The following is a 21,265-nucleotide window of genomic DNA, read 5'->3' on the forward strand; positions in this document are numbered from 1 at the left end:
ACGCACTCGCACTAAACCTAAATGGTTATGGTGGCAATGTTTGTGATGGTCAATCTAATTGAATTGTTACTATGTATTTTATTTGTAATTATTGTTTTTTTGCATATTTATTAAGGTGGAAGATGTGTTTCGCTTTAAGCATTTTGTATACTTTTAAGCTGTGTTATATACCTCTTGTCTCGCGCGAGGATTGCTTTCCGTTTATAGTACCTTGTTTAATTTTGATCATATGTTCCATTCTCCAGTCGTTCTCCTTGGCAACCAGCATTCTTATCTGTGGTGCGCCAGGGAGAAGGACTGAAGGTGGTGTGCTCTGTCAATGTCTGCTTTCTGGAATAAATCTTTAAAACCTTCCTTGGATTATGGCAGTCTTTCCTCAACAGTAAACCCTAAATATGGCACCGATTCTTATTGTACATTGAGCAACATTATAGACTATTAAATTAAACATAAGAGTTGCTTGCACTGAGCATATCCTGAACTCAAGTATTTAAAAGTACTTTCATATATGATAATAAAGAAAAAAGAAGTTTGTTTAGGATCACATGACTTGAACAAGCAGAAAGCCTATTGAGTCCAGAGTATTTGGTTTCACATCCTGAAACTCAGCCATCAGATGGGTGTCTCCGTTTATCTCTTACATCAAAAGTCAATGGTTTGTCTTTTATTCTCAGTAGAAAACACAACAAAAACATAGCAGACTGAGAGCCGTCTTGGGCCCCAACTACAAAGCCAAGTATGCATTTATGCAGGGATGTTCATACCCCAAACACCGCCCCTGAAGCTACGCCCCTGCCCCATCTTTAACTCAAAGACGGAAGCGTCAGCGGGTGATCCAATAATAAACCATGGCGCGCGACATTTCAGTAGCCTCACAATAACAGAAGGCAGAGAAATAGCGCTCCCTGGTGGCCAGTCTTCAGCAGCACGCCGATCACAATCGGCGCCGCTGCAGGTTTATAACAGCAAAGCGTCGAGGTGTTGTCTCTCTTCCATGTCTGGCACTCTGTCATTTGTAGTCAGTCCTTCTTCTAAAGTCTAAGACTTCCGTGTCGTTCGTAGTCCTTCTTCTGTGTCTGGGCTGTTTTCTCTGGGTAGTGTAGTCTCGGTACAGATGCTTCTGCCCGGTGTGATACCGCTCTGGAGGCGGAGATGAGGCTCCCTCCTCGGGCCGGGCTCCTCCGCCTGCTTCTGGCGGGCCTAAGCTCCAGGCCAGTCAGCTATGTGCAGGGTCAGAGCCCCGAGCCCCGGATCCGGGAGTATTTCTATTACATCGACCACCAAGGCCAGGTGAGCGCTGGCCTCACGCTGCAGAGTGGTAGACGGGCTTGCTCCCCGCCCCCCTCCGTAGGTTGACTTCTCTCGACCTCAAGCTTTCATGTAGTATTTGAGACCCTCTCCTTCCAAGCTGGTTTACCTGCTCAGGCTAGAGACTCCCTGCTTCCAAGACCTGCCTGCCACCTGCTCCAGAACAGTTAAATCTTCATTTTAGTCTAATTATCCCTCCACAGTCGTCCACCAACACAAGGGGGTTTCACCCTTCGCGGCCTTTAAGGGGACAGCTAATAATGTAAAGCACCCCCAGGTAGCGAACTTTCTTGTAATAATCTTAAATTGATGGGAATTTTAACCCGAATTAATACCATTGGTTAGAACTGCAAACACCTTAAAACAGAAAAGGGTAAAACTGCAGCAAAATAACGCTCAACCCACTTTGAAAAAGATTTGGTTAGAATCTTCAGCAAGCCAATTGGATTGAAAAAAACCCAAAAGGAAATCCCACGGCTGTGCCAAAGGATTCATGCAACGAAGTCACAAATAAATGCTTGTCAGCCAGTGCTTTAAATGGCAAAAAATAAGTTCAGGCACTCCTTGAAGTGAGGTAGAGATGTGGCGAGTAGGCGGGGCTAAGGCCAAGACATGATAATACTTAATGTTATATATACAAGTTATAGCACATACCAAGGCACATGAGAGAGGCTTTTATACAAACAAAGCAGGTTAACTCGTTACACAAAAAAGCCGAGCGCAATGATATGTTAACATTTCTTTGTTTTGTAATACTTGTAGCTTCTTAATGTCAGACAGTTATTTGCTCTTGTTCGGCACAAAACTATATATGAGTGTGCCCACACAGAAAAAACAAGCAGCTATGCACACAAACCATTCCATACATTTCCTTTATAATACCTCCTGAGAGTGTCCCAATTCTCTCCTTTCTCTAGATTTTCTCTCTCACAAAAACATGCAAACACAAGCAGTCGAGAGAGACAAGACCTCGGCGCTTTGCTGTTGTAAACTTGCAGCGGCGCCGATTGTGATCGGCGTGCTGCTGAAGACTGGTCACCTGTGTTTGCTCAAATGCAGGCGATAGTGATGTGATTGACAGCACAGGACCTGAATGGACCCTGCTCTGTCAAACACAGTGTGATGGTGAACACGGACATTATGCAAATGAACCCCAACTGAGTAGCTCAGCTGGAGCCCAGCTCAGAGATACATTAGTGCCTTGGCTGTCAGAGACGGGTTCCACTCTGACAGTCTAGTGCTCACCAGCACTAGCAACCAATGAGCCTACATATCATGAGTACCGGTACTCTCCTTGACTACAGAAGTGCCGGTACGCAAAGTGATAAAAATAAGAAGTGCCGGTACTCAGTACCTGCCCATTTAAAGCACTGTTAGCAATGAGCTCCTTTAAAGAATGATGCGCACAGTAGGACGCCAAACAGCCACTACACTTAGCAGTAGAAATTAGGTTACCAGTTGCTACAACTAAAATCCCAAATTTAAGTTCCTTGACCATGAAAGTGACACGCCCACTTGCATAACACCCCCTCTTATTTTTCTTTAACTAATGACTGTCCATACATGTTGACCTATATTATTACATGTCACTTGTTAACATAGTTTTGGAGTTATAATTACCCAGATCAATGGTGTTTATTATAGTCACCCTAAGAAAATGAAAGGCTAAGTTAGCTGCAAAAGACTCAAACCTATGAACTTCAGGTACTACAATAGGAGCATTGACTACTGAAGTATCTTGAGCATTGACTACTGAAGTATCTTACTCGCTGTATCTGCATGCTAAGGGTATCTAGTGCAAAGACGTGTTAGGGAGTTAAGTAACGTGCTATACGGAGCTGTGCGTATCAAGCTACTCTTCCTATCACACTGCTAAGAAAGCTCAGGTTGTTAAACACTTGCTGAGAAATTTGTGTCCAATCTTCCTGTTAAAGTTTTGTTTAGTCATAGAGTTTCTTAGAAGGTTTATTGTGGTCTCTGCAAATCATTGCATGTAACCTGTACATCACATCCTGAATTCATAATAATACTGTACAGAAAAAAAAACGAATAGCCTTTCATACCAAACTAATGCTTTTTATAAGCACATTGACTAACAGGTGATTTTATTATTCAACTTAACTCTCCGTGCCATCCTGCAGCCTATGTTGTGTGCTATACAAATAGCCACTATTAGTCTTATTATCCACAAGCACCTGCACACAGATTACTTTAGACTAAATATGTTGACTAGACATGTAATGTTTCATATGAAGATCGAATATCTTACAGAAATCAATTGGAGCTGGGGAAACAGGTTTGAGTCTCGCTGCGACGCTCAAAATCCTGTAATTCTAGGTAAACCACTTAATCTCCCCGTGCCTACTAAAAATTAATGTGTCCTCATGTAACGCAACTGCTGCTCGTGTAAAGCGCTCTGATACCTTTGGGACAAGTTTGCACTATATAAAACTCACCATTTTTTTATTAGAATTTTGAATTTAATTTTGTTTCAATAACTTAAATCTGTTGCAATACCTATACACAGGATAAAAGAAGTAGTACTGCATACATTTCCATGTAATCTTTGAAACCAAAATAATATTAAATAAGTGATTAAACTTTTGAAATCTTCACAAGCAAAGTAAATTGTACTTACTGTGATTGTCCTCCGATTGCCTTTGTTTAGTATCCTAAGGGGCAGATGTACAAGACCCTGTGACACTTTTGCGCCATTGTTGTGTCAATTTTTGTGACGCAGCGCAAACAATGTGCCACATTGCGGCCCATTTACAATGTGATGCATCTTCGTAGATGCGTCACGTTGTAAAGCCCTGTGTCACATTATACCTGCGTCAGGTATAATGTATGCAGGGTGGATGTTCCTACGCAGGAAAGCCTCGTAGAAGGGACGTAGTGAAATCTACAAGATTTCACTGCACTACTTCTAGGATGCCACTATGTCAAAACCTTACGCCTGCTTGTGGAGTGACGCAGTGTATTAGGTATAGGCCTCCCCATGCATTGCTGGAGTTGAGTTGTGCTTGGGACACGACTCCAGCAATGCGTTACTTTTGCGCCAACAGATGCGTGAGAATTTCTGACGCATCTGTTTCTCCTTGCGCCATGGTGCACTGTATTGTAAATAAAACGCATCAATGGTGGCGCAAGGGTTTTTTTGCCCGGCACAAGGAAACTGACGCATCTGTGCTCTAATGCAGAGATGCGTCAGTTTCTTGTAAATCTGCCCCACAGTCCCTAAGCCACCGTGCTTAGTCTTCCAAGGGACTTTAAAGGAGACTTAGCCACGACTCGGCCTCGCCTTGTCTGGTACCTCTAAACCCCGTAGAAGTTTTCTTAGACATTCAAAGGATTTAGGGGAGACCTTAATCAGCGGCCCAACTTTTGCATACTGTTAATACTACTAAATATTACACCAATGTATTTACTGAATCAAGCTAATTCTGTTTAGTTGATGCTAGTAAGGCAAAAGTCCAATCCAGGGCCTTCTTGCAAGTTAAGATCCCCTGTTTTAAAAACATGGGTTTTAGTAAAGTGTGGTATGCTATTAAAAATTCAGGACAGCAGCAAAGTAGATGTAAAATGGATTCTCTCCTATATTTATAGATCCTGGAGTGCGGTAACAGTGGCTGTGTTCTTCCGGTTGACTCTAAACTCCTTAATTGGCAGGACTATGAATCTTGCGTGCATTATTTGATTTCTACAGGCCCTGCTTAACGCCTCTTTAAGATACTGTTGCATTTGGTTTCATTCATACAGTTTTGAATTGGTTTGAAATAACAGTTTATTCTAATTTTTTGATGTCCGCTTTCGTCAAAGTGCCAGTATTTGCTTTTTAAAGATGTTATTTTTAGCGAAATAGGAGAAGGCGCTCCTTATTAAGTTATCATTATTCACCTCTAAGCGCTTGACTGTTGTGGCTATGTATGAGGATCCGGGGCTGGCCTCCTTTTAAATGTCTTGTAAAGCCATCTTAAATGTATCTGCTTTTGCATGAGTAACTAAGTGATAACATTTATGAATGATGCTTACATGCTTGGTCTCACCCATCAAATCAAACTCCAGGCATATCTGGGATCTTCGAACATACTTTGGTAAACAAAAGATCCGCCTACATGTGGTACACCGCAGTTTATCTAACACTAGTGAGAGCATTGCTGGATGGACTTCATGTCCATATGAAACCGTTGGTAACAGCTTCTCTCTTATAGCTTCAGCTGTGGGACCATGTAATTATGTATTTAGTCAACACATGGCAAATGTTAGGCTTGAGGCTTTTTTGTGATATACTTTATGAAAATGTCGAGTTTTTTTGTTTCTGTTAGCCAGAAACCCAGATAGTTGTATTTCAGTGTATGCACTATTTTTAAGATGGCCCAACCTCCGATATTGCCTAGCTTTGTTAATGTTCTTCTCAAAGATCATCACTTTTGGTTTGTTTACATTAACCACTAATTTGTTGGTTAAATTAGATTTGTTTAATGTCCCTTGATACACTCTAAAGGCAAGAGGACCCCCAAATCCACTTGGTTTAATAAATCCTGACGAACGACAAAGGGTGCCCTCATTAATGCCATAAAACTAAAAGACAGACCACTGATAAAAATCAGGAGGGCCTTATATAGCGATACTCTAAAGTTAGCCAAAACGGAGTGGGAGTCTGAAAGATGGGATGCAATAAAACAGGCTCTCACAAATAGAGACCCTGGTTCGAACAGCTAGCTCCCCAGAGAGCTCACCTATTGAGCCGAACATTGCAGCAGACTCCTGGAAACTTCATTTCTAATCGTTGTATTCCACTCAGGACATTATAGAGCCCACGGGGGAATCTCGCCAACTGTTGTGGGGAAACCCCTTGAAGATGATGTAGGGTTCACCCTGACTGAAGTGCTTAGTGCAATTGTGAAGCTTCCTCTTGGAAAGGCCCCTGGATTAGATAAGATTCCCGGGGACCTATTTCGGGAGCAGCCCAATATCTGGGGCCCATATTTATGTGTAATATTTAATGCCATTTTAAATGGCATAAAAATCCCGGATACCTGGTTAGGGGCAGAAATTTTTCCAGTATATAATAAGGGATCTCCCCTCCTGCCCACCATTTACAGGCCAATTAGCCTGATTGACATAACCCAGAAGCTGTTTGCAAGGATTGTCTTGGAGCGCCTCCAGTCCTGGGTGGACGAGCGTGAGATTCTGAGTGCGTACCAGGCAGGCTTCCGTAAAAATATTTCTACCATCGACCAAATCTTCAGGCTCCAATTATTATATAGGAAGACAGTGACTATAGAGGGTGGGAGCCTCTATTTGATCTTCGTTGATCTTAAAACAGCCTTTGATTTGGTGCCCCGTGACAGACTTTGGGCAGTTCTAGAGCAACTGGGCATTCCGCCCTACTTGGTCTCTTTGATCAAGCGACTGCACACTGGAAATTTTGCCCAGGTGAGATTTGTGAAATATGGCGAACTGACTCCATGTTTCCCAGTGAACAGGGGTGTAAGGCAGGGGTGTGTTCTGGCCCTCACTCTGTTCTGTCTTTTTATCAATGCCCTGGTGGACTAACTAAGCGAGGTAACAAACATCGATGCCCCAAAGCTTGCCCGTGGCAAGGTGCCGGCAATGATGTTTGCGGACCTCAACTTGTTACAATCTAAATCGCCCATGGGCATCCGAAAGACCCTTGATAGCTTCTCTCTGTTTTGTAAAAATAGGGGCCTAGAGATTAATACACTAAAAACCAAGTATATGGTATTTAAGCCTAGTAAAACATCTTGCCCTAATCCCACCCTAAATGGTATCCAGCTAGAGAGGGTAACTGTCTTCGAATTACCTGGGTGTTACACTGATGGAAACCTTTGGGTGGGGCCCACAGCAAGAAAAGGCAGGCCTAAGGTTAGCACAGATGGCAGGGGGATTAGTAAAACTTTACATAAACTCCACATCTAGACAACCGGGCCCTGAGATATATAAAGTCCAAATCAGGAGTGCTGTATGTACGGGGCAGAAATTTGGGGACCCCTCCCTGTAGGTGGATTGGTCAAAACCGAGAATACGTTTATGAGGCAGCTCTTGGGCCTACCGCAAAGCACCCCTCTCATCCCCCTACGTATGGACCTCGGGACCCATAGATGAGGAGATAGGATTGCGACCCTTGACTTTTTGGCGTAGGCTATGGGTGACCCCCAAGCTAATAGCCTACCAGTCGGAACTCAAAGCGATCATGGGGCTCCCAGGGGTGGGAAAACTACCCTGGTTCACACACATAAAAGATCTGTGCCATAGACTAGGCCAGCCGAACCTATTCACCCACCTGGAGGAAGTGTCCCCGAAAATATCACGGCTCGAACTAGTTAAAACTTATAGACAGCTCAGATTGGCTGAAATTCAAGGGAGTTCAAGGGGCTGCATTCGCTCCTGACATCACTTCCTGGAACTCCCCGGGAACTCCCCAGGACACGCCCACGAGCGCTGGGCGCGCCCCCTGTAATCGGCAATTGACTATTTAAACGCGCGTCTCGCACTCGCGCTCAGCATTAGCAGCAACCTCCTGAGGCGGAAAGCCGGGAGTTTTATTTGAGAATCATTTTAAAATTGTCTGTTTGTTTCGTGCCTGCCTGAACCTCACTCCCCCTCTGGGCATTTCACATTTGTTTGGCCTACCTGCAGTTCCCGCACAGCGTCTCCATCGCTGCCTCGGGGCTGCATTCGCTCCTGACATCACTTCCTGGAACTCCCCGGGAACTCCCCAGGACACGCCCACAAGCGCTGGGCACGCCCTCTCCCTTCCTCCTTCTGCCTATAAACAATGTGCCTCCATCGGACGCGCAGCGGACGAGTGCAGCGGGCGCGCCGCTGGTGCGCCGAAGGCGCGCCTAAGGCAAGCCTGTCTGCGCCCGTCCGCGTCCGACCGGGGCTCGGGGCCAGTCATTCTTCACTTCCCGTTCTTGCAACCCAATATTCTTCTGTGGACATTCTCAAGCTGCACGCCGCCTGGCCGCTGGCCCCCGGCCCCCGCTATATATTCACAGCTCAACCTCCTGGGGTTAGCCTGTACTCGTCGCTCCTTTCCCGAGTTAGTTGCTCGTTCACACGCCATCGTCCCTTCTATCTCCCCTCACTCCCCCTCCCGGCGCCCGCTTCCCAATCTGGAACTCAAAGTATGTTACCTCAATACCCGCTCATTAGCAAGGCATCAGACTGAAATTTTTTAGCTCCTCGACACCGACAGTCCCGACATTTTATTTCTCACTGAAACTTGGTTGCACGACGGCTCCTCCCCTGACATTCTGGCCGCCATCCCTCTTGGCTACTATATTATTCAAAGCAATCGGGCCTCCGGCAAACCTGGAGGTGGCGTAGCTGCCATCATTAAACACCCTCTCAGGTTTTCCGTCATTACCACCTCTTGCATCCCCCAGGTTGATTGTCTCGTCGTTAGACTGGATTCCTCGGCACCTCCCCTCATTTACATCTTAGTTTACCGTCCCCCACAATCTATGCCAGACTTTCCATCCCTGTTTGGAGATTTTCTCTCCCAGATAACTATTAATAACTCCAAAATTCTTGTCCTCGGGGACTTCAACTATTGGCCCCTGGATGAGAAGGAAAGCGCCTGTTCGGCAGCCTTCTCTGAGCTATTGCGCAGCCTAAACTGTTGCCAACATATCAATGCTGCCACTCATACCAGAGGACATATCCTTGACCAGGTCTGGTCCTCCAATCTTGTGATATCGGCCCTTCTCATCTCGCCATGTGCCTGGTCCGACCATTTCTCTATTGTTTTTTCTCTCAAAATCCTTATTCCCCCAAGTAATTCCCTTGATTCTAATCACTCAGCCCGTAACTGGAACAAAGCGGACATCGACCACTTCTTTCATTTACTTAGGACCTCCATCCCCTTGGAATCCGACTCTTTGGACACCCATGCTCAGAACCTAAATCTCTGGCTCGAGTCGGCCAGTGACGTGGTTGCTCCCCTCAGACGGATCAAACTTAGACGTCTTCACGACGCACAAAAATGGTTCTCTGAGGACCTAAAAGCCTTAAAACTCGGCCTTAGGCAAGCCGAGCCCAGTGGCGTAAAAATTACTCCTCCGTAGCAAGGGCAGAGTTCTTGTCCCTTCTTAAAGGCTATAAAGCCGCCATCGCGTCCGCAAAAACTTCACACTTCTCCAATAAAATCATGGAGTCAGCCAATAAAACAAAAAACATCTTTGCGATCGTCGAGGAACTATCCCATCCTGACAGAGTGTCCATCAAACCCCTCCCTTCCCAGACGCTCTGCGATTCCCTCAACCACTTCTTCATCGAGAAGGTTGCAAAAATCAAAAACAGTATCCAGGCACCGCCCATCCCGTTCCCTTGCCTGTCTCCAGTTTCCCCCTGTGCAGACCCCTCTCTTTCCCCGCCCCTTTCGCGGATCCCTGTCATCACGGAATTGGAGTTTTCCGCCCTCCTCAGCAAAGTTTCCTCTGGATCCCCCACTGACTGCTGCCCCCCCAAGATCTTATGCAAGGCCTTCTCGGCCTGCCCCGCTCCCCCTTTGGCTCTTCTGAATTCCTCCCTCACCTCTGGCCAAGTTCTCTGCATCTTTAAGACAGCAGAAGTGGTACCTATTCTGAAAAAACCGACTGCTGATCCAACAGTTATGAGTAATTTTCGCCCCATCTCCCTCCTTCCCTATCTTGGAAAGGTTCTCGAGACCCACGTCACTAACATTCTGAGCTCCCATGTTGAGCGATCTCATTTTCTTGACCCCCAACAAGCCGGATTTAGGCCTGCTCACTCCACCGAGATGGTCATACTCTCCGTTATGGAAGAACTGCGAAGAGGAGCCGACTCTAACATCTGCCAGGCTCTAGTTCTCCTGGACTTGTCGGCCGCCTTTGACACGGTCGACCATGCGATCTTGGTCGACCGTGTCAGACAGGCCGGGATCGAGGGTACTGCCCTTGATTGGGTTCGTTCGTTTCTCTCCCGCCGCCAACAAGCGGTTCGTCTGTCACAGTTCTCCGCAGATAAGGTCGATTTGACCTGTGGTGTGCCTCAGGGATCCTCCTTGTCCCCTCTACTTTTCAATCTTTACCTCACTCCCCTGATCAGCTCTCTTCGAGACAAAAATGTCTCTGCATTCAATTATGAGGCGGAAGCCGGAGGACTGTGTGTGTGTTTAGCTTTTAAAAACTGCACTATTTTCTTTTGTTGAATTTTAAAAAAACAAACTTCACTGGGCTTATCTGCCCAAAAGCGCCGACCTAAACGCGCTATCACCGCCCTCCTCGATCCCCTGACACAGCGACCCCTCGCTCTCTCAGGAACGCCCTAAGCCGACAGCCACGCCCACTGCGAGGCCACGCCCCCCCTGACAACTACAAATACGCTGATTGAAAGCGCTTGCAGCTGTTTGTGTCATCCTCTGAGGCGGAAGCCGGAGGACTGTGTGTGTGTTTAGCTTTTAAAAACTGCACTATTTTCTTTTGTTGAATTTTAAAAAAACAAACTTCACTGGGCTTATCTGCCCAAAAGCGCCGACCTAAACGCGCTATCACCGCCCTCCTCGATCCCCTGACACAGCGACCCCTCGCTCTCTCAGGAACGCCCTAAGCCGACAGCCACGCCCACTGCGAGGCCACGCCCCCCCTGACAACTACAAATACGCTGATTGAAAGCGCTTGCAGCTGTTTGTGTCATCCTCTGAGGCGGAAGCCGGAGGACTGTGTGTGTGTTTAGCTTTTAAAAACTGCACTATTTTCTTTTGTTGAATTTTAAAAAAACAAACTTCACTGGGCTTATCTGCCCAAAAGCGCCGACCTAAACGCGCTATCACCGCCCTCCTCGATCCCCTGACACAGCGACCCCTCGCTCTCTCAGGAACGCCCTAAGCCGACAGCCACGCCCACTGCGAGGCCACGCCCCCCCTGACAACTACAAATACGCTGATTGAAAGCGCTTGCAGCTGTTTGTGTCATCCTCTGAGGCGGAAGCCGGAGGACTGTGTGTGTGTTTAGCTTTTAAAAACTGCACTATTTTCTTTTGTTGAATTTTAAAAAAACAAACTTCACTGGGCTTATCTGCCCAAAAGCGCCGACCTAAACGCGCTATCACCGCCCTCCTCGATCCCCTGACACAGCGACCCCTCGCTCTCTCAGGAACGCCCTAAGCCGACAGCCACGCCCACTGCGAGGCCACGCCCCCCCTGACAACTACAAATACGCTGATTGAAAGCGCTTGCAGCTGTTTGTGTCATCCTCTGAGGCGGAAGCCGGAGGACTGTGTGTGTGTTTAGCTTTTAAAAACTGCACTATTTTCTTTTGTTGAATTTTAAAAAAACAAACTTCACTGGGCTTATCTGCCCAAAAGCGCCGACCTAAACGCGCTATCACCGCCCTCCTCGATCCCCTGACACAGCGACCCCTCGCTCTCTCAGGAACGCCCTAAGCCGACAGCCACGCCCACTGCGAGGCCACGCCCCCCCTGACAACTACAAATACGCTGATTGAAAGCGCTTGCAGCTGTTTGTGTCATCCTCTGAGGCGGAAGCCGGAGGACTGTGTGTGTGTTTAGCTTTTAAAAACTGCACTATTTTCTTTTGTTGAATTTTAAAAAAACAAACTTCACTGGGCTTATCTGCCCAAAAGCGCCGACCTAAACGCGCTATCACCGCCCTCCTCGATCCCCTGACACAGCGACCCCTCGCTCTCTCAGGAACGCCCTAAGCCGACAGCCACGCCCACTGCGAGGCCACGCCCCCCCTGACAACTACAAATACGCTGATTGAAAGCGCTTGCAGCTGTTTGTGTCATCCTCTGAGGCGGAAGCCGGAGGACTGTGTGTGTGTTTAGCTTTTAAAAACTGCACTATTTTCTTTTGTTGAATTTTAAAAAAACAAACTTCACTGGGCTTATCTGCCCAAAAGCGCCGACCTAAACGCGCTATCACCGCCCTCCTCGATCCCCTGACACAGCGACCCCTCGCTCTCTCAGGAACGCCCTAAGCCGACAGCCACGCCCACTGCGAGGCCACGCCCCCCCTGACAACTACAAATACGCTGATTGAAAGCGCTTGCAGCTGTTTGTGTCATCCTCTGAGGCGGAAGCCGGAGGACTGTGTGTGTGTTTAGCTTTTAAAAACTGCACTATTTTCTTTTGTTGAATTTTAAAAAAACAAACTTCACTGGGCTTATCTGCCCAAAAGCGCCGACCTAAACGCGCTATCACCGCCCTCCTCGATCCCCTGACACAGCGACCCCTCGCTCTCTCAGGAACGCCCTAAGCCGACAGCCACGCCCACTGCGAGGCCACGCCCCCCCTGACAACTACAAATACGCTGATTGAAAGCGCTTGCAGCTGTTTGTGTCATCCTCTGAGGCGGAAGCCGGAGGACTGTGTGTGTGTTTAGCTTTTAAAAACTGCACTATTTTCTTTTGTTGAATTTTAAAAAAACAAACTTCACTGGGCTTATCTGCCCAAAAGCGCCGACCTAAACGCGCTATCACCGCCCTCCTCGATCCCCTGACACAGCGACCCCTCGCTCTCTCAGGAACGCCCTAAGCCGACAGCCACGCCCACTGCGAGGCCACGCCCCCCCTGACAACTACAAATACGCTGATTGAAAGCGCTTGCAGCTGTTTGTGTCATCCTCTGAGGCGGAAGCCGGAGGACTGTGTGTGTGTTTAGCTTTTAAAAACTGCACTATTTTCTTTTGTTGAATTTTAAAAAAACAAACTTCACTGGGCTTATCTGCCCAAAAGCGCCGACCTAAACGCGCTATCACCGCCCTCCTCGATCCCCTGACACAGCGACCCCTCGCTCTCTCAGGAACGCCCTAAGCCGACAGCCACGCCCACTGCGAGGCCACGCCCCCCCTGACAACTACAAATACGCTGATTGAAAGCGCTTGCAGCTGTTTGTGTCATCCTCTGAGGCGGAAGCCGGAGGACTGTGTGTGTGTTTAGCTTTTAAAAACTGCACTATTTTCTTTTGTTGAATTTTAAAAAAACAAACTTCACTGGGCTTATCTGCCCAAAAGCGCCGACCTAAACGCGCTATCACCGCCCTCCTCGATCCCCTGACACAGCGACCCCTCGCTCTCTCAGGAACGCCCTAAGCCGACAGCCACGCCCACTGCGAGGCCACGCCCCCCCTGACAACTACAAATACGCTGATTGAAAGCGCTTGCAGCTGTTTGTGTCATCCTCTGAGGCGGAAGCCGGAGGACTGTGTGTGTGTTTAGCTTTTAAAAACTGCACTATTTTCTTTTGTTGAATTTAAAAAAAACAAACTTCACTGGGCTTATCTGCCCAAAAGCGCCGACCTAAACGCGCTATCACCGCCCTCCTCGATCCCCTGACACAGCGACCCCTCGCTCTCTCAGGAACGCCCTAAGCCGACAGCCACGCCCACTGCGAGGCCACGCCCCCCCTGACAACTACAAATACGCTGATTGAAAGCGCTTGCAGCTGTTTGTGTCATCCTCTGAGGCGGAAGCCGGAGGACTGTGTGTGTGTTTAGCTTTTAAAAACTGCACTATTTTCTTTTGTTGAATTTTAAAAAAACAAACTTCACTGGGCTTATCTGCCCAAAAGCGCCGACCTAAACGCGCTATCACCGCCCTCCTCGATCCCCTGACACAGCGACCCCTCGCTCTCTCAGGAACGCCCTAAGCCGACAGCCACGCCCACTGCGAGGCCACGCCCCCCCTGACAACTACAAATGTGCCGGCCATTCCAGCGCAGCGGACGAGCGCAGCGGGAGCGCCGTTTGCGCGCCGAAGGCGCGCCTAAGGCAAGCCCGTCTGCGCCCGTCCGCGCCACGACCGGGCCTAGGGCACGCCACGCTGCCCAATCTAAGGTATGTACCAACCCAATGCCTACACTAACGAGAGAAAAAATCCTCTCCCTAAACAACAACTGGAAAAACTGTCATAATGTGATCAATGTCGAAAACTGGTTAGGGCCTCTAAGCTGCCACTCATGTAAAACCACTCTCACCCCAGAGAAATGGTCACCCGCTACGGAAGACTTGACCCTGATCCGAGGAGCCCTAATCAACGCTAGGTCAATATGTAAAAATGGAGCTCATATCTATGACCTCATCACAGAAAACGACTTTGACCTACTATTTGTAACTGAAACCTGGCTAAAAGCATGGTGCAACCCTGTTATAGCCCAGGCTGTTCCACATGGATACCTCATCCAACGTGCTGACAGACAGGAACAAAGAGGTGGTGGCCTTGCCATTATCCACCGGGACTCCATGAAATGCTCCACGTTCGAGATATCGGACATTAAGGGAGCAGAAAGCATAGGTTTCCGCATCCAGATAAATGATGAAAACACCTTTGCCGGTGCCCTCATCTACCGCCCGCCAGGACCACAGAACGGTTTTTCACTTAGTTTTGAAGAGGCACTCAGCACTCTCGCCATGAAATACGCCAACTTCACCGTTCTGGGCGACTTAAATTTCCACCTGGACAAAGTCAATGACCCTAACACAATATGGCTCAATGAACTCACCGATATTCTGGGACTGGAAATACGGACCAAGAAGCCCACGCATAAAGCAGGCCACATCCTGGACTGCATTTGCACCAATCTCACTACCCTTACTACAGCAACTCCTCTGCCGCAAACGTGGACTGACCACTGGCTAATCCCCTTTAACCTCGCTCTTAAAAAAAGGACAAACTTTCCCAAACCAAGAATTGATACTCAGGCACAGACAGACTGGAAAAAACTAGCAAACTCCCCCAATCTGCACCTCGTTGCCGAGAAATTAAAACCCCTCCCCACTGGTTGCACTGAAACAGATTACAGCAATTTCTGCACATGGATCACAAATCTCGGAAAACCCCCCAATCCGCAAACAGTGAGAAAAAAGCATAATAAAAAATGTGCCCCATGGTTCTCCCCCCACCTCAAAGACAAGCGCTCAGAGGTTAGAACCCTCGAAAAGAAATGGCGTCGCACCTATAGCGACTCTGAACTCCTACATTACAAAACTGCTAGGAAACATTATCACGAAATGATAAAAATCGCCAAAAAAGAACATTTCCTTGAAGCCATCACCAAGTCTAACAACAATCAAAAGCAAATCTTCAAAATAGTCGATGACTTCATGAATCCCAGAATTCTTAGGCAAGAGATCCCACCCTCTCTCGCCCTGTGCAACTCAATTGCAGACTATTTCGAACAAAAAATTCAAAACCTAATTAAAGACTTTCCAGACCCCCCCGAATCCCTTTTACAGGAAAACCTACCTACAACCAACAAAAACCCGCAGCTAAGCAATTTTGCCCCGGTCAACATGGAGGAAACTCGCCAAGCTATCCTCTCTACCAAGTCAGGCTCCCCGTTTGATCCGTGTCCCCCTTTGCTACTCCAAACCATAGTGGACACTGTGAATCCCACTATAAACAATATTATTAATTCCTCCCTTGCTACCGCTGCCATTCCCTCTGAATGGAAACTCGCTGCCGTGAAACCCCTTCAAAAGAAAACCCTTGCCGACCCCACCACACTCTCCAACCTCCGCCCTATATCGCTGCTCCCTCTACTGTTTAAACTCACAGAGTCAGCTGTAAACAAACAGTTGACTGCATTTCTGGAGGAAAACAATCTACTACATCCTAACCAAGCAGGCTTCAGAGCAAAACACTCCACGGAGTCAGCCCTCCTACATACAGTAGAGACCCTCAAGACAGCAATGGACCAAGGCAAAAAAGCCGTCATGATCTTGCTCGACCTGTCGGCGGCCTTTGATACGGTTTCCCATCCCGTATTAATTGGCCGCCTGGCAAACCTGGGAATTGCAGGAACCGCCCTAAACTGGCTAAAAAACTTCCTTAGCCATAGAAAGCAAGTCATCTTATTGGGAAACTATCGGTCAGGCGAGAAGGCACTAAACATAGGGGTGCCACAGGGCTCTAGCCTAAGCCCAATTCTTTTTAACTTATATATGACCCCCCTGATAGAACTCATCAGCTCCTTCAACATCAGCACAATTTCTTATGCTGATGACACGCAGCTCATCCTGGTCCAAGACAACACTACCTCAGCTGAAGAAAATCTGAAAGCCTGTCTTACCGCCACTTTTGAATGGATGAGAACCCACCACCTCAAGTGTAACTCAGGAAAAACGGAAATCCTCCCTTTCGGTCAAGATAATTTCTTCTGCCCGAAACAGTGGTGGCCCTAAGATGCTGAGGTCCCGCCAAACACAATCAAATCAGCCCGTAACCTCGGGATTAGGTTTGATGAAGCCCTCTCTTTCAAGCAACAAGCAGGTACCGTGGCAGGGTCCTGCTTTAACATCATCAAGGGCTTAAGAAGGTTCTTCGACCTCCTTCCCCTGACGGCCAGGAAGACAATCGCTGTGGCCCTCATCACATCCCGCCTGGATTACTGCAATAGCATCTATGCAGGTTCCAATAAAAGCGTCCTGCACAAACTGCAGATGGTGCAGAATACCGCAGCCCGCCTAGTACTAAGGCTACCCAGGAGGTCATCTGCCTCAGCAGCACTTAGAACCCTACACTGGCTGCCTATTCATAAGAGAGTACTATTTAAAATCCTGCTCATCACCTTCAGAGCCTACCACCAGTCGGGTCCCTCCTACCTGTCCCAAAGGTTTGGAAAATACACCCCCTCTCGATCACTCAGGTCTTCCAACCTGAACCTACTGGTGATCCCTAGATTCAGGCTCGCAACCAAAGGTGGCAAATCGCTAGGTTTTCTGGGAGCTAGAGCCTGGAACAAACTCCCCTCCCAGATGCGTCAGATCCCCTCTGAAATCCTATTTCGCAAGGCCCTCAAAACCTGGATTTTTAATGCGCCTGACACGTTAGTCCTAAAACTAATCTAACCTAACTCTCCTTAGTTCTTTCTGTCAGCACTTTCCCTTTCTTTTTCCAATGACACTCTCACCACTAGCGCCAAGATGCTCCTTGGAGTGTAAGCCGCGCTTTACAAAAACTACATCATCATCATCATTATGCAGACTACATTCAATTAGTCTTCAATATCGACTCCTCGGACCAGTCTGTTACCGATTTTCAAACCACCCTCTGTCACATCAGTAACTGGATGGGGGCTAACCATTTGAAACTGAATCCCGACAAGACCAAACTGGTTCTTGTCGGAGGCCCTTCCAATCCTTGGAACTCTAACTTCTGGCCCATCAGTCTGGGTTCGCCTCCCTGTCCTTCCACCTCGGCTAAAAGTCTGGGAGTCATCATCAGTAACGACCTCTCAATGAAACCTCAGATTAACGCCACTGTCTCTGTCTGTTTCTTTCAGCTGCGTAAAATCCGCAAAATTGCTCGCTTTCTTACTACGGAAGCCCTCACTCTGGCCCTCTTAGCTCTAGTGATTTCCAGAATCGACTACACCAATTCCTTATATGTAGGCATCCGCGACTATCAGCAAAAACGCTTGCAACTCGTCCAGAATCAGGCTGCCCGCCTTATTTTCCATCAACCTAGCCATTGTCACACTCGCCCTTTGTTAAAATCTCTGCATTGGCTCCCTGTCTCTAAACGCTGCAAATTCAAGCTGAGGTGCCTCATCTTCAATCTTTGGCTGGTCTTAGCCCTGTGTTTATTTCTTCTCTCATCCACCCCTATGTTCCTACCCGCAATCTGCGCTCGGCCCATCTGGCTCTCCTCAAAGTTCCCAGAATTAAGCGCAAGAAATGGGGCGGTCTTAGATTCTTGTTTCTCGCCCCTTCTTTTTGGAACACTCTCCCCTTGGATATAAGATTGGCCCCATCTTATACCCACTTCAGATCTCTTCTCAAGACTCATTTCTTCCGTTTTGCTTATAACTAACTTCTCCCCCTTCTCCTCCTCCCACCCCTTCCTCCCCAGGTAGCTGCTTACCTTAGCGCCAAGAAACCGCATGGGGAACGTTGCGCTTTACAAGTTTCTTTTACATTACATTACATTACCAAATCAGGCCGCTTAACCTCTGATTTCCTCAATTTTAAAGACCAGTACTCATTTGAACTCTTCCTTGATGATGTACATCTGTTTATGGCAAGGAAACTCTATGTTCAATTTAGACTGGGCTGCTTGCCTGTCCATGCATTTACAAAGAATTGGTCAAAAGCTTCCCCTGTTAGAAGTCCTGCCTGCAATTGCCAAGAAGAGACTCCCATTTACATTTTCTTCTTTTGTCCAGGATACGATGTACCCAGGAGGTACTGGCTTTTACCAATATGCAGGAATCTGGGGTACAGACAGTCATGGGAGGCCTTTAGAGTCTTGAGAACCGACACTCACCCCCGATTGTTTTTGCTGTATCCCGTTTCCTTAACTCCATGTGGCACAGGCACTGCAAGTTTTTAATTTCCCCCTGCACATGATAATTGGTCCTTTGACATTTCCATTGTCTTGATCTTACCAACAAATGAAAATGTTTAATTCGCTTCTTAAAATTTGAATATCTTTTTAACTGTCATGAAATGTGTCCAACTTACTGTAAATGGCTATATCTAGCAATGTTCATTGACGTTTTTACTGCCCAAATCTAGTGATGTATGTATTTTATGTTTTTGCTGTTATGGTCTATAAGATTGAAATAAAGTTTGGAAATGGATAGGATTTGTTTAATTAATCTGGTGCATGCTGTATACCATTTTTTGTTTGATCAAGGATAACCAAATCGTCTGCATATTGGATGATCTTCGGGCCTGTGAGGCCCAGTCCTAGGTAGAAATGTGTTCTCTCTTGTCAGCGCCCTGCCAAGACTTCTATGACTGGGTTTTCTTATAGTACATATGCAGTAATCCATTAGGATATCTTAGTGGGCATTTGATTATCAGGTAACAATGGATTCACCTTCATAGACACTACAATTCTTCAAATTTTAACATTAACCCTGCAGCCGCACCCCCAGACTTTGAAACTCATAGGTTAATACATCACTAGTCATTGCTAAGAACTCAGATTTAAAGCATTGAGAAAATCAGGATGCAATGACAGCTTTGTTGTCAGATAACCATTAGCTTCCTCCATTGCACGTCTTTATAACATTTTAGAAGTGTTTAGTCTGTTGGTAATTAAATAGTCCTCTTATAGCCTCAAAGTTCTCATATGTATCAGAAAGAGTGTGCAAAGTCTCTCCCTTGCTAGGATGTTCTACAATTGATGGTCCTACAAGTATATGGATAACAGGTCTTTCTTCCACATGAAGATCTGTCCTATTTTCGTTTGATATTTACGTGCATTGATGTGAAGATCCAGCAGCTTCAAATCACTTGTCAGTAGACAGGGTATCCAAAAATCTGTTTCATAGCAGCCAAAATCTCAGTCCAGTATGACTTGATCTGCGGGCATCCCCACCAAATGTGTCTGAAACCACCCATCGCAGTGCATCCTCTTGAGTAGAGTGCACTGGTGTCGGGATAGTGTTATGGAGTTTAGCTGTTCTTAAATGCGAGTTCTACTATACCTGCTATGCTGAAAGAACATTTTGACATATCTCTCCATAAGATTTTCCATTGCTTCTCCTCAATGTCTTTCACTAGGACCCGCTCCAATGCCCCCTATATGGATGATATATTAGGGGTGAGATCTGGCAAAGAATGTTCAAGGTTGTTGTAATTCGTCCTTTCAGTTTCACCTGCATTTTTCAAATATTTAGGAAGGGGTGTTAGGTCTCGAGTAGAAGATGCCTTAAAGCTCTTTTGCAATACCAAATGCGAAACTGTCTTTAGTGAAAACGCTCATTTTCTTCCAGGGATGAAATTTATTTTTGCAGGATTCACATGAGAGTTTGTCATGTCCCCTAAACAGTTTCTTAATAGTTTTACAATTTCTTTGCTTTCACTTATCAAGAGAGCCAGTGTGTGAAAGGGGGATTATAGTGGAGAGGTCTATGGGCAGAGGGAAAAGTTACTATTTAGAAGTGTCTTATGAGAGTGTTCCCAACTTTAAGCATAGTATTAACGTGTGTTCGTAAGTAAGCATTTAGTGGTCTATGTGGTTTAGGGTTCTGTACCAAGTTCCAAATTGTTGTCCCTGCGACCACTGTCCGTAAATATCCGATGTTTGTCAGATGCCCTGTAAGACCAGTCTACCGTAGCACAAAGTTGGAAGGCCCTATAGCCATGCACAAAATCAGGGAGAGCTGAGCCACCCGTTGATTTGGGGCGATGTAGCTATGTATATGCGAGTCTCGCTCCGAGTCTATGCCAGACAAACCATGATCTCATGGATTTGAGTTCCACAAAGAGTGCCTTGTGAACCGTGAGTGGAAGTGCCTGAAACAAGTGTTGGACCCTCATTCATTGTGGTAGTGTTAATCCCCCTTAACTACAAAGGGAAGAGAGTGGTCCTTTGGCAGATGTCTTTCCCCTAGAGGAGACAGTAATTGTCGATAGTTAGCTTTGCATAGGTTCTTTGAGTTGGGAGTAAAATGGATGCCAAGGCATTTAATAGATTTAGTCATCAAAGGGTGCTTTAAAGGCCAGGACGTTCATTTTGTCTTGCGAAGGGGTAAGGTTTAGTAATTTGTTTATTTTGGTGTTTATTTGCATTACAACTACCTTCTCAAATGCCCTGAGTGGTGTTGCATCTGTTTTAAAGAAATGGCTGGGGATGTCTGGAAGGTTAAGGCATCATCAACAAACACTGTGAATTTTGTGTTTGTCTTGGACAAAGGGGGTGTCCTTTATGCCTGTGTTTACTCTAATACTCACTTCAAAAGACCTAATGCTAAGGGCAGAGCTTGGAAACCTAATGTGCCCTCCCAGGGTCAACGGTCACAAGAACCCCCCCATTCACACTGATTCTTGATGTAGGTGTTCAGTATCCTGCCATCACCACTGAAATGAAGGTCGGGACGAAGCATTTGAGGTTTTTCACTAGGTAGTGCCAGTCCATCCGGTCGAAGGCTTTCTCTGCCTCTTGAGATGATAGAATTACTGATATTGATTTCTCTTTAGCCTTTTCAACCAGGTGG

The 21,265-nt window shown here is 46.7% G+C and overlaps 1 protein-coding gene across 1 annotated transcript in view; it reads left to right on the forward strand.

Moving 5' to 3' along the window:
* The first annotated feature begins 1,063 nt into the window (after window positions 1–1,063).
* The window catches only part of C5_1H8orf82 (chromosome 5_1 C8orf82 homolog), a 224,276-nt gene continuing 204,074 nt past the window's right edge, over window positions 1,064–21,265 (forward strand). The window contains exon 1 of the mRNA XM_085604664.1: window positions 1,064–1,290. Coding sequence (XP_085460790.1) covers window positions 1,153–1,290 — 138 coding nt within the window. The 5' untranslated portion in view covers window positions 1,064–1,152. The remainder of the gene's footprint in view (window positions 1,291–21,265) is intronic.

The sequence above is a fragment of the Triturus cristatus genome, chromosome 5_1 (genome assembly GCF_964204655.1).
Source record: "Triturus cristatus chromosome 5_1, aTriCri1.1, whole genome shotgun sequence".
NCBI classification, from domain to species: Eukaryota; Metazoa; Chordata; class Amphibia; order Caudata; family Salamandridae; genus Triturus; species Triturus cristatus.